At 47.7% G+C, this 13,686-nt stretch overlaps 1 protein-coding gene across 2 annotated transcripts; it reads right to left on the bottom strand.

Annotated features, from left to right (window-relative positions):
- Nucleotides 1-4,571: 4,571 nt before the first annotated feature.
- Nucleotides 4,572-7,583, bottom strand: LOC123121347 (ASC1-like protein 1). Of its 2 annotated transcripts, XM_044541300.1 has the most exons (7): nt 7,374-7,583; nt 7,060-7,280; nt 5,868-6,094; nt 5,632-5,787; nt 5,362-5,547; nt 5,056-5,240; nt 4,572-4,951 (listed from the first exon to the last, which is right to left on the bottom strand). In XM_044541300.1, exons 2-7 carry the CDS (start codon nt 7,222-7,224, stop codon nt 4,920-4,922), a joined length of 951 nt encoding a protein of 316 aa, XP_044397235.1. In that variant the 5' UTR covers nt 7,225-7,280; nt 7,374-7,583; the 3' UTR covers nt 4,572-4,919. The 2 variants fall into 2 exon arrangements, with proteins under 2 accessions (XP_044397235.1, XP_044397236.1); XM_044541301.1 differs by lacking the exon at nt 7,374-7,583 and having other exon boundaries at nt 7,060-7,354.
- Between the last annotated feature and the right edge of the window lie 6,103 nt (nt 7,584-13,686).

Raw genomic sequence — 13,686 nt, 5'->3', positions numbered from 1 at the left:
TCATACCAAAGGTACGCAACCCTCAGTGTATTGCTCAATACCAACCCATCTTGTTGTGTCCGGTGCCCTACAAGATTGGGGCTAAGATGATTACTAACCGCTTGAAAGAGCTGATGGACACAGTGGTTAGCGAGGAGCAAAGTGCTTTTGTCCCCGGCAAGTTGATTACTGATAATGTTGTGGTAGCTTTTGAGAGCGTCCACACAATGAGAAGGCGGAAGAAGGGGGAGAATTACTCATGTGATGTCAAGTTAGATATGATGAAGGCCTACGACAGAGTCGAATGGCATTACCTCTGAGGCAATCATGACTAAGCTTGGTTTCAGCAGGAATTTTGTTTCACTAATAATGAAGCATGTTTCTTCGGTTCGGTTTACAATAAGAGTTAATGGAGAACTTTTGCTGTATTTTACACCGTCATGTGGTTTGCGTCAAGGAGATACAGTATCTCCTTTTCTCTTCCTGTTGTGTGCAGAAGGACTCACATCTCTGTTGAACTCCTATGGTTCCCCGTATATAGACAGAGGCATCCGAGTGTCCGTTCGGGCACCGTGGGTGAGCCACTTATTATTTGCCGATGACAGTCTTATCTTCATCAGTGCAACGCAAGAGAGCGTGGTCTGGCTGAATGAAATCTTGGTTATCTATGCTTCATGCTCCGGCCAGTCTATTAATGGAGATAAAAGTGTGGTTTTCTTTTCGCCAAACACTCCAGTGGACAGAGGGCATGAACTGAAGCTGTTACTGGGCATCCAAGTGGAGGCTTTCAGCGATCGTTATCTTGGATTACCAACAGCGGTTGGGAGGATTTCCAGTGGTACTTTTGATCATATTGGTGAGCGATCACGGAGTAAAATGAATGGTTGGGCAGAGAGACTTCTAGCTTGTGCTGGGAGAGAATCACTTGTCAAGTCAGTTATTCAAGCAATCCCAATGTTCAGTATGAGTTGCTTCCTTCTAACAAAAAAGGTATGCAAAAGTTTGACTGCTAGTATGGCAAAATTCTGGTGGAGTGGATCCCTTGACCGTCGATCTCTGCATTGGGTGGCGTGGGATAAACTTGCCTCTCCGAAAGCTCGAGGGGGTATGGGTTTTCGCGACATGAAGTTGTTCAACCTGGCGCTGCTCGGGAAACATGGCTAGAGGCTCATTACTAACCTGGATTCGTTATGCGCCAGGGTTATAAAGGGCCGATATTTTCCCGATGGGGATTTCATGGAGGCCACGGTGCCGAAGACGTCGTCTGCCATTTGGCGAGCGATCGTAGCTGTCAGAAAGGCGCTCAACACTGGTCTGATTAAGAGGGTGGGAGACGGGACTACTGTCTCCATTTGGCATGATAGCTAGATCCCAGGTCTAGACACTTTATCCCCCATGGTTGTACCAGGTGGGACGACGCTTGAGACAGTGGACCGGCTAATTGATACAGACAATTGTTCATGGCGTCGAGAGCTGATCCGGGATGTTTTTGCTGCACCCAACGCTGATGCTATACTTAATATCCCATTACGTGCGGGTGGTGGTGATGATTTCCTTGCTTGGGCCCATGAAAGAAGCGGCATTTACCCTGTCAAATCGGTGTACCGTGCTCTCGTGAACCAAAAAGAGCGTGCAGCTCTAGAGAAGGGACGGTTACCGGTACCTCATATACTGAAGAACACATGTGGAAGTCGCTATGGAAGCTCAAGGTTTTACCGAAGGTGCGTGTATTCTGGTGAAGAGTTGTGCGTGGAATCCTTCCCGATGAATGCACCCTTAGGTACCGCCATATCAAACTCATCAGTTGATGTAATATTTGTTATGCGATGGATGAAGATCTAATGCACGCCCTAGTGCATTGCTCTCATGCCAAGTTGTTCTGGGAACAAGCGTTTGCAATGTTCGATCTCCGAAGGCCACGCTTGCACCCTCATACATGGTCCCGTGACATTATTTGTGATGGGAGTTTCTCTGACATTGAAAGGGCTCAGATGATCTCAGTGATGTGGGCTATATGGCACTCTAGAAATAGAGTCACTCATGATGATGATCAACTTGATCCATTTACATCGGTTAAGCGGATTCAGGAGGACTTGGCTTTGCTTGATATTCCTCACTCACATGCTTCGGTGCTTCCAGGATTTGGGTGGACACCTCCCGAGGAGGGGGTAATAAAAATAAATACCGATGCGGTTGTGAATTTGGACTTCAATAAGGTGGGAGCGGGAGGTGTTGCACGTTCCAGTACTGCCTTGTTGGGTGCTTGGAGTAAACCCCATCTGGGGATATCGGATTCGTTCATTGGAGAGACCATGGCGCTGCGAGATGGAGTTATCTTTGCTAACCTGCGCGGTTTCTTCCATGTGATCATGGAATCAGATTGCCTGGAGATCGTTAATCTCTGGAACACTCGCCACAATAGTCTTTCTGTTATGGCTCCTTTACTTTTAAAAATTGAAGAGCTAGCTTCCTCTTTTTCTTTTTTCGATGTTCAACATGTAAACAGATCAGCCAACGTACCGGCCCACCTTTGTGCTAAACATGCATGCACACTGATGATCACCGAAAGTTGGACCGGGTCTAGACCATCCTTCCTACTCACCAGCCTTTTGGCTGATGATGCTAGGAGTGCCTTTGTTGAATAAAAGCTACCAGATTGGAACGGAAAAAAAACGAGCACACGGAATACGCCGATGGGATACGCCGATGGGGAAAATGCCAATCGCAACGATAGGAGGTGGGAAAGAAATGATGGCCTCAAACTCCTTAATTCATGTCACTAAGCTTGAAGTGCACGCAAGCAAATCTGATTTCCTGATGGATCACATCACATACGCACGCATGCTCGATTTGGAATCAGCATCACACCTGGCCTGAGCTGATCAATAAAAGGCAGCCAACCTGCTGCCTTTGCCCTCACCTCGCTCTGACCAATCTTCTCTTCTCCAGCTTTCAATCTTCACCAATCAGCAGCCCTTACCCAGCGAAGCGACCGGCGTCCCCTGTTCCCTTCCCATGGAGATTGCCTACCCCTACGGTGGGGAGTTCACGAGGAAGCACGGCTTCATCAAAGGCGAGCCGTTTGACGCCAACACCGGCATCATATCCGGCCCGAAGCGCGCGAGGGAGATGGAGATCCTTCGGCAGCGCTTCCAATCTGAGCTCGTCGCCGTCCGTCGCCTCCTCCACAAGGCGGCCGCCGTGCTAGTTCCCGCCTCGTCCCCGTCGGTTCCCCGCGTGCGCAGTCGTCCAGGGTTCTTGGCCGAGGAGGAGGAGCCGCCGGCCAAGAAGAGGAAGGCGTCTCCTCCAGTTCCTGTGATCAGTTGCAAGAAGGCGCCTACGTAGAAGAAGATGACGGCCTCTGAGAGGGAGATGCTCGCGGAAGACCTGGAGCTGTTCGTTGCGGAAATCCCCGATCACATCGTCGAGCTCTTGAAGAAGCAGAGCTGCGCCACCCGCCCCGGCGAAATCGAGATCGACGTCCACGCGTTGGACGACGCCGCCGCCGTCGAGTTACAGGAGCAGGTTAACAAGTTCGCTCGAGAGAAGAGGGCGGCGAATCCGTCGACGCAAGAACGGCACCAAGACGGCCCTACGGTGATGGCCGAAGAGGAAGAGGAGGACGAAGAAGTTGACATCTGTGGCGGCGTCTCCCCCTTAGCGATCGTGCCGCAACCTCTGCCGCAAGAACGGCACCAAGACGACCCTAAGGCCATGGTCGAAGAGGAGGAAGATGTTGACATCTGCGGTGGCATCTCCCCGTTACTGATCGTGCTGGCACCTCTGCTGCTCGTCGAAGATGAAACCGCCAACGGCAGCCCTAGCTCCAGCAGCAGCAGTTCAGATACTGATTCCAGCGACAGCGATTCAGACACTGATTCCGGCAGCACCGACTCAGGTTCAGAGCACTCCGGCGGCAGTGACTCAGATTCTGATTCCGACGAGATCGGCAACAGTCCAGCACCGGCCATCACACCTCCAACATGTGAGCAGCTCGCCCGTGCTCTGGAAAGGCAGCGAAAGGAGGCCACGTCCCGGGCGAGGGAGAAGGCCCGTCAGGAGCTGCTCCAGATGGAGAAGACGGCAATGCCCGACGATACCCTACACCGAGAGGATCGGAAGAGGCTCGGCATTGATGAGTACAACACGGCGAAGCCCAACAACTTGTTGCGGCAGATTGGACTCTACCTCAAGCTTGACGACTACTACTGGAAGCAGCAACGCCGTCAACGAGGATTTAGAGGAAGGGGAGATTCGGTCGTGATAGTCGTTGCTAGCAAGGTGTTATAGCAAGTGATGCAGTCGCTGATGGCTTGATGCCTCACAGAAAACTTGTAGCTCGATCTCTTCTGTAAATTGTATGTGTGCTGAACATGATGGATATATGAAAGTACATGATCAATTACACTGAGTATCAGCTAAATTAGTGATATCTTCTTTGTACACATGTTTAACAGATATGTCCATTTCCAATATCAATCATACTGAATATTTAACATGAACCGCAAGCATATATAATAATGGCATATAAGGACCACTACATTTAGAAAAAAATTGAGAATAGGACCACGAAATTTCAATCAAGCCACATATATAAAAGAGAGTTTTTATAACTCGGAGGCTCAGTATTTCTGAAAAGACATCTTCACATACATATGGAGATTAATATCACGATGTATGATTGATGCCTCAATACCCTGAATGATAGCATCACCTTATACATTCAATATACAAAAAAGATACATATCAAGGAGGCTTGTTCCAGTGGCACCGAGATTCGAGCCTTTTCAGTTTTCGTTTTGTGCCTGAATTTCCTACTGATGGATATGCTAACTAGCTCCTCCTTGACATTCTCATTCTTTATACAACCCACTTGCACCATTCTCATTCCCAACTGCGAACTATACAGTTCTTCAGTTAAGCATCCAACAACCTTCAGCTTAATCTTCATGGTTGTTTTCGCCTTCAGAATCTGTTTAATAGCAGGGGCAGCTTATAACAAATCCATATGAGTATGCTGCCGAGAAAGAAAATAAATCTAACACCAAGGAAATGAGCAAGAAAAGAATCACTGACCGGATCGGACATCCTCACCAACATGACCTCTGGATTGAATTTGTTTGACGAGCATCCGGTAAATCAGTACCCACCAATATATGTGAAAGACCAGAAGTGAAAACAAGAGAGTGTTGAAGAGATAGTAGTACGAGGTTCTGTAGATTTTTCTGTTCTCGTTGTCCACGATCATAGCTATTTCATAACTGAAAAAGACGCAAGACCATTGAATTGATCAACAAAATGCACTACAAAACTTAGTAGACTAATGCTGCTTTCTAATCAGGTAAAGTAGCACCACATGCCAGAACAACCAAGAGTGTTTACCTGGTGCTTCTTAGGATCCAGAAAGGAAACACTATTAGCCGAAGAAGGATCCATGAAGCCACAAAAAGTAGAAATGCTACAACAGCTAGCCACTCACAGCTACTGTACTTGGCCATCTTTCCAATCTCTAGGAATATATCACTTGCATCATGGAGGGGTAAAATGACCGAGCCAGGACGAGATAATCTGTTTGGAAGTAGCAACAACTTCAAGTTTGACTATGCTGTGTATTGTTATGGTATATAAGGGCGATTACACTCATCTGCATACCTGCAAATATAGGACACAACAATCAGAACAACAGTTGCCACATGGTGAGACATCATGACTCCGAAGTCCTTGCGTCTTGTTTCCCAGAACAGAAGATCAAAGATAGAATATACGTAAAATCCAGCGGCATACATGTATACAGCCTTAAGCTTTAGCCTGGAGAGAAAAACAAACAATGTTGAAGCCCTTGGAAGTTGCAATAATAAGGAACAAAAGAGATTGTTTCTCTCTCTTACTTCATCTTTTGGTCAGGCCACAGCTGCTCGCCAGGCCCTACCCAAAAGTATCTTGTATTTGTAAACCACGATTCATTGTATGTTACAGATAGTGAAAAGAGTTCTGCAGAAAGATAATAAACAAATTTCCATGCCGATTCCTTAAATTTATTGATTTTCTTTCTCCTTTCATCTGTTTCAACAAGCTTGTCATATCCCTTTCCAAATATAAGTCGTCTTGCTAACACCTGCGAAGAAAGTGAGATTTAAGAACTATAACATGTGCATGTAGTTCTGATTTGCACCATTCTTGAAACAATTTTGCTCACAGTGTATAGTCATAATATGAAATCATTAAGTATAAGACTCCCGATGACTTATGTAACAAGACAAGTACGCGGTAGGTCACTACCTATGGCTGCAATGATGTTAGATTAGAAATTTCGAAGACCAACACCGGTACAAGCAAGGGCCATAGGTCCTACCAGTCTTTGTACCATTCGGGACCGCAATCACTACTTCAATCCCAACATCATCACTGAAGGAGAGAGGCAATTCATAAACTTCCATGTTATTACTAATGCTCATTTGATATATTATTAGGGAAAGATGTGTGAATGCTTTGATTAATTGTTACATGATTGATTATCCAAATTGTACCCTATGTATGTTAGCAAATTTAAGGGCTCACACAACATGATCTAAACGCCTACTTTGGGTGGGGTAAGCAAATGTTGTTTAGCAAATCCGCGATCTCCACATGACAAGTATTTTTATCAATGAGGAGCGACAATGACAACATGAGGAGCACGGGAAGCCACGAAACTTAAACATTGATCCAATCCAATCTACTGACCTTGATTATTAAGCCAACTATCTAGTAATTGAGCTGACCAAGCCCATTGGGAGGAGTTGAGTTAATTACAGGCAACTCACCTACCAAGCGTCTGAAACGAAGAGTACCAACGATGAAAATCATTTGACTAATTACCATGAATCTATCGATATCAACACGGTTTGAAAATCTTGCAGGAAGCTTTTCCAGGTCAACGTTGAGACTCGTGACGCCTTGAGCGTGCCCAGAACTGGCTCATCTCACTCTTGGATGGGAAAACAAGAGAGATATCCCGGGCCAAGTGGACATGAACCAAACGCATCCTAACTGAAGAAGAGGGAAACAGCCAGACAGGCAGGCAACCAAAATTTGGATTACCTCGAAGAGGAACTGGTTGAGGAGGAGGCGCAGGGCGGGGAAGAAGGCGAGGAGCAGGGGGAGGACGGCGTAGTCGGCGTACTCCGGGTAGGCCTCCGCCTCCCAGTCCACCGGCGGCGCCGAGGAGGAACAGGATCCCACGAAGATCTCCAGGAGGGACGCCATTGCTGTTGGCGGCCGGCTCTTGGATCCAGACGCCCAAGGGGCAGAGAATGGGCGCGCTGAGAGTGGGAAGAATGATGAGCCAGCAGTCAATACTAGCGAGGGGGACAAGCCGAGATTTGAGATGGTGATAGTACTGAGCAAGAACTAACCTTGTTTATTGGCGAAGTTTATTCTCGGAACGCGAGCGAGCGGATGCGGATGGACTGGTCCATTTCTGTAGGAGAGAAGCCCACTGTCTGTCTGTATTGGGTGGAAGGAAAGATGACGAAAAGGCGTCCAAAAAAAACGTGGACGGAGAAGGAAGAAGAACAGCTACTGGAGCTGGACTGATCTGATCTGCCCCACTCAGTTAGGGCCGGTTCTCTGGAGCTTATCGATGGCTGCCAAAATAAGTTGTTCCTGCCAGCTTGATTTGACATACCAATCGAAATTTTTATGACAATGATAAGTGAGCAACGTCAGCTGAAAGGGGATGGCAAGTGAATGTTTTTTTTTTCAACTTTACCCCATAGAAGATGGCAAATCCTGCCATTTTTTGCCGCATTTTCTTTCTTCTTCTTTAAAGAAATTGCCCTGCGTTTATGAAGAAACTATTGAATCATACTATGCAGCGAACATTCGTCGGATATTGCGGTCCAAATTTTATTGTAGAAGACTACTCTTACTAATTAAGGGCTCAACATTCCTCCTAGAAAAAGGGCGTAAATCTACTTTTTTTAAATGGAACACTTGTATTCCATTAGATCACGGCAGAGCTGCCGGTTACAACCACGTAAAAGGGCCATGGCCTCGGCGTGCAAGGCATGAGCCAAATCATTCACTGGCCCTGCAGCCATAAATTGGATGTCCGAATCTGAGTCATGGCATATCACACCCCAGCCACCATGTCTAGATTCATCATGAAATGCACTATCCACATTAATCTTAACAAAATCCTGCTGCGGTGCTCTTCAAACAGCTGAGACGGGTGTTATGTCCATCATTTTCTGGCCGAGAAGCTCCATCCACTCATTAACATGGCTTCAAACAGTATATTGGAATGCATCGACGTCCAGCCTTTTTTCACCATGGTTACCGAGAGTAGGGCTCGAACATCTTCCAACTAGAGTGCCCTCCATCGTTGTTTGGCATGCTTACAGTGCCCACCATCCTCAAAATATTTCCCACAAACTGCACACCTTGTATCCAGATCAACACCTTTCCTACTAATGTTCATAGACAATGGATGGTTGTTGTGCGCAAATCTCCAAAGAAAATGGTGCACTCTAGGTGGACACTTAATATAGGATAGACTAGGATTTAGTCTACCTTTTCTTGTACTCCAAGAAGGTCATGTACTCTATGCCCATGATGCTCAAGAAATGTAACAACGATTCCACCAATCTCCTCTCCATTCTTCTTAGAATTTATAATTTTATATGGAGAAAAATATTACCATGTTAGATTGATGCCTCAAGGCCTTGAATGATAGCAACCTCATGCATTCAGTTTACCAAAATAGATACATCAAGGAGGCCTGTTCTACTAACACCGGGATTCAAGCCTTCCCAGATTTTCTTTGTTTTACTTGAATTTCCCTTAGGCTTTGTTTGGTTAAACCTCTCCTGGAGGGGATTGGAGAGGTTTGGAGGGGATTGAGTGGGATTTTGACTTGTATGGGATTTAATCCTTCCCAATCCACTCCAATCCCGTTCAATTTTGTTGCAACCGAAGCCCTTAAATGGATATGCTATTCCTCTTTGACATTCTCATTCTTCATACAACCCGTTTGCACTTCCTGCATTCATACCAATCAATGCTTTGGCTACGAACTGGCTCCAGCTGGCTCACCACCACCACCACTACAAACCTACAACTAGAGACCATCACAAGACACAGTTTCCACACACGACAAGGCACAAATGGGTTCTTATTTCATTTTAGGAGGTGTTTGGTTGGGGCTCCGTTAACGTAAATGGTAACGTAATGAGGTTACCCCGCATTTGCGGCTGTAATGGGACTGTCGCTGGTTTGTTTGGTTCACTCACTCAGGTAACGATAACCAAGAGATGAGAAAAGAAAACTGCGATTAGGGTTGCCCCTGCGTGATTCTCCTGCTCCACGACCAAGACCTGAGGACGTTGCACGCGTGGTTTGAGGACAGATTTGCTGCGGCGGCCGGCGGCACAACGGCAATGGAGACGGCCGTGGTGGTACGGCGGCAACGGAGGCAGCCGCAGTAGTGGACGGCAGCCATGGTGGTACGGCTGCAGCGGACGCGACCGTGGCGGTGGACGACAACCCTGGTGGTACGGCGACAACGGCGGCGGCGGCCATGGTGGCTCATGCGAGGCAGACGCAAAAGATGTTGAGGAAGAAGAGGAAACAGATGTGGGCGAGAAAGGTGGATTGGGGATGGGATCGCTTAACAGCCAGGTGTGGGCGTAATCGTTTTTGTATAGCGCGGTAACCGATTACGCGGTTTGGGATTCCAGCCCGACTCAAACCAAACACACGTAACGGTAATGGATATCGCTGTAATCAGGTCCCGGCCAAAAACTGACGAAACAAACACCTCCATATATGAGGCTATGAGCCCCAAAACCTGTCTCAGAACGCTCAGCGGAGGATGGGCGGGACGTATATGCCGAGGTGGGCGATGGGCGTACGCAGCGCTCGATGCCGGCGAAGAGGAGGTACTGCACGGGCGCCCGGGCGCGCGGATAGGCGAGCACCGCCAGCTTCCGCGTGCCGGCGCGCGAATAGGCGAGCACGTGCGGATCTCAAACCGGCAAGGAGCAGAGGGCTCCGCGCCGCTGCGACGCGGGCTCGCGCGCGACCTCGTTCGCCGGCGGCCGCCATGCGTGCACTCACGTCGTGCTTAGGAAGGAGACTGGTGCGACCGGAGAGGCGAGGGATGCGGGCACCGCCGCACCGGGGGGTCGCACGCGGCCTCATTTGCCGGCGGCCACCCCGCGCGCCCACTTCGTGCTCTGGGAGAAGACCGGTGCGGCCGGAGAGGCGAGGGATGCGGGCGCCGCCGCACAGGGGGATCGAGCGCGGCCTTGTTTGACGGCGGCCACCCCACGTGCGCCAACTTCGTGCTCGGAGAGGCGAGGGAGAGCCGGCGTCGCCGCGCCGCGGGATCGCGTGCAACCTCTCCTTTGCCAGTGGCCGCCTCGCGCGTGGACGAGATTTCTGTTGCCAAAGAGGTTAGCGTTAAATTTGGGATGGGATTGGGAGGTTAGCACTAATTTAGGGGTGGGATTACGTGGGTGCCGAGGACCTTTCGTCCGATCTTGCATACATATGGCAGAGTTTTCGTCTGCCTTTCTGAATTGCTAGACGCACTTGCGGTGAGGGTAGGCTGTTATGTTGATGGTTAGATCTAAATGAGGGGTTTAATCTTGTGGTTCTCATCGATCCAGGTTGTTGTGTGTACATTATGTGGGGTGCATTTAGAGAAGAAAATGTTTGCTTGTTTAATAGTAATAGAGAAATAGAGAAGATAGTATCAATATCCCGAAGGGATAAGATCAGGATCCCTAAAAAGGGGATAGCGATCGGTTTGGGAAGGAAAGGAGGGATTTTGTTGGTGCAATGATAGGCCCCTTATGTTTGGAAGTTTGTTGACATAAACATTATGGGACTTATGTGTTTGCTAGTGCACACAGAGTAACACGTCCCTGAAGTATCGAGGAGTTTGATGCAAACGACGAAGATAATCTCCTTGCGTGGCAGCGAAGGTTATCACCGGAGATAAAGCTAACAAGAGTGACCCCTAAAAGTTGATGACGGTCAAGCCATTGGTTCGGTGCTTGTTCGAAGCAAATGACTGCGCTCGAGGAAGAATGAAGACGAGATGAAGATGTAGCATTTTTTTCGTTGTTCTTCTTCTTTCGTTGAGTCATAGGACCACCGTACTATCAAGAGGGGTGCAGCGTTCAAAGCTTTTGATTCTCTGATGCTAAACCCAAACCCTATGAAAGCTGTGAGAGATATCTCTTTGTGCTCCGAGCAAATACTTGCCAGCAAGAGAATGTGATCTTCTTCGTTGCGAGAGATTTGACTCGGACCGAGGAGTTAGCATTACTTGTTCCTCAAGTAATGTTACCGTTGCTCCAAAATCTGACCGTTGTAAACGTGTCGGTTGGCCATTGGCTGGACCTCGTGTCCAAAATGGTCTTTTCCCACCTGGGAAGGTTGCGGCTATAAATAGCCACCCCGCGTCCGCTTTGTCCGGTCGCTGCTCTGTTTGATTCTGAGAAGATTGTTGAGCAACCCACTCTCCGAGTGATTTGAGTTTAAAATCCACCGAGAGAAAAACCCTAGAGCCGAAGAATTAGATAGTGGTTCAGCATCACTGGAATCTAAGTTTACTACGCTCCGCCTATTACTCTTAAGACGTGCAAACTCTCTAGACGGTTAGGTGTCAATTTCTTTAGAGACAAGAGTGATTGTGGTTCTTGAAGAAGAAGTCTGTAAAGGTTCGGAGATCGCCTTCAAGTATCTACCACGAGTGACCAGCATTGGTTGACGAATCGATTGTCGAGGAGAATAGGGTGAAGAGATTTTATCTTTCGTGTTAAGTCACAGCCCCTCCAACCAGACGTAGTCCTTGTGCAGAAGGATGAACTGGTCGAACAAATACCTTGTCGCCATCGAGCATCTTCGGTTATCTCTGTCACTCATGTTTACCTGCGATGCATTTTCATTCGTATGATTTACATCAATGCATGCTCTAGTTTCCTTTCGGTGCTCTGACTTAGTTCACTATAGTTTGTTTTTCATTCGTTCCGCTGCTGGGTTCTGAGAGAATTAAGTTTTCCGAAGAAAATTTAAAACTCCCCATTCACCCCCTCCCTCTGGTAGACATACTTCGTTCCTACAGATTTCCTTCCTGCCCCCTTAGCCAACGACACTAGGGGCTTGGAGGGCAATATACTAGCCCCCTCCACGTGTATATAAAGGTGGAGAGGCATTGGGGCCAGCCCTCCTTCGACCCTTGCCCATCTCCTTCCTATTACACCTCCTCCACCTCACGCAGACGCTTGGCGAAGCCCTGCTGCGGTTCCGCTGCTGCCACCACCACTATGCCGTCGTATTGATTCAGATCTCATCTACCTCCTCTCCGTCGCTTGCTAGATCAAGAAAGGAGAGGACGCCGCCAAGCCGTACGTGTGCTAAACTCGGAGGTACCGCACGTGTGGTACTAGATCGGATTGGATCGTGAAGGGTACGACTACATCAACCGCGTTACAACGCTAACACTTTCGGTGTACAAGGGTATGTAGACACACTCCCCTATCATTGCTATGCATCTCCTATATTAGATCTTGGGTATTTCATAGGATTTTTTTGATTTTCATGCTTTGTTCCCCATCAGAGGAAGAGTGAGAGAGATGACTGAGTGAGATGGTGGGTAAGTAGTGACGTAAATAAAGGGGTTATGTGTAGGAGATATGCCCTAGAGGCAATAATAAATGTTATTTATTATCTCCCTGTTCATAATTATGTTTATGTTCCATGCTATAACTGCTGTGGTTCCCGAGCCCGTATATCCATAAAGGCTCTGGGGAGAACCCATATGCACGTGTGGAATAATAAACGGTAAAATGTATTCCTAGTCGTGCCTCTAGGACTAGCTCAAGTGTTGCATGATGATTATGTTTTCCCAATCATGGGCATGTCTATGCCACGCAACTTTGAGGGCATAATGTCAGGAAGGACATTTGTGTTGAATCGACCCGAATTGATGTTATGCTATGAGATACATTCATCACAAGTTAATGGTTTATAACACAGAGATAGTTAATGTTTGCATAATTCCTTAGACCATGAGAGTATCGAGTTTCTTCATGCTTGCTTCATGAACTTTGGGGTTTGTTAAACGTCATCCGTAACTGGATGGCTATTACGGCGGCTTACGGGTTCATGGGAAAGTATGTTAAGTAACTTGATAGCTCGAGATTGGGATTTGCTCCTCCGACGATGGAGAGATATACTTGGGCCCTCTCGGTGTTACGGTGTCCATCATCGTCTGGCCAGACACTTTGTGATTTGATCACGGGGATGCCGGAACACGAAACGAGAAAAGAGAACAAAACCGGTAACGAGGTAACTTGCATAGTGGACAAAGTGTTGGCCCACGGGGATGCAATAAATCTCACCTCAGGTGTTTGTGATATATCGTGAAGCAACAGGAATAGCTCACCTCAACTGGAGGTTCACTCGAATATTCATTCGTGTGGGTATAGGGTTCAATATGGGTGTCCACGGCTCCGATGTTGATCATTGATCGGAAGGGGTTCCAGGTCATGTCTATACTTCACCGAACCTATAGGGTCACACTCTTAAGGGTCATCTATCTGCTGAATACTAGACAGGGAGTCTGAGAGAAAATCACCGGAAAAGTTTCGGACACCGGAAAAGTTCCGCAGAGAGAGGTCACCGGATGAGTTTCGGTGAAACCGAAAAAGTTGT

This window comes from Triticum aestivum, chromosome 5D (genome assembly GCF_018294505.1).
Source record: "Triticum aestivum cultivar Chinese Spring chromosome 5D, IWGSC CS RefSeq v2.1, whole genome shotgun sequence".
NCBI classification, from domain to species: Eukaryota; Viridiplantae; Streptophyta; class Magnoliopsida; order Poales; family Poaceae; genus Triticum; species Triticum aestivum.
The sequence above is the reverse complement of the archived record's forward strand: the minus strand, read 5'-3'. Positions and strand labels throughout refer to the sequence as shown.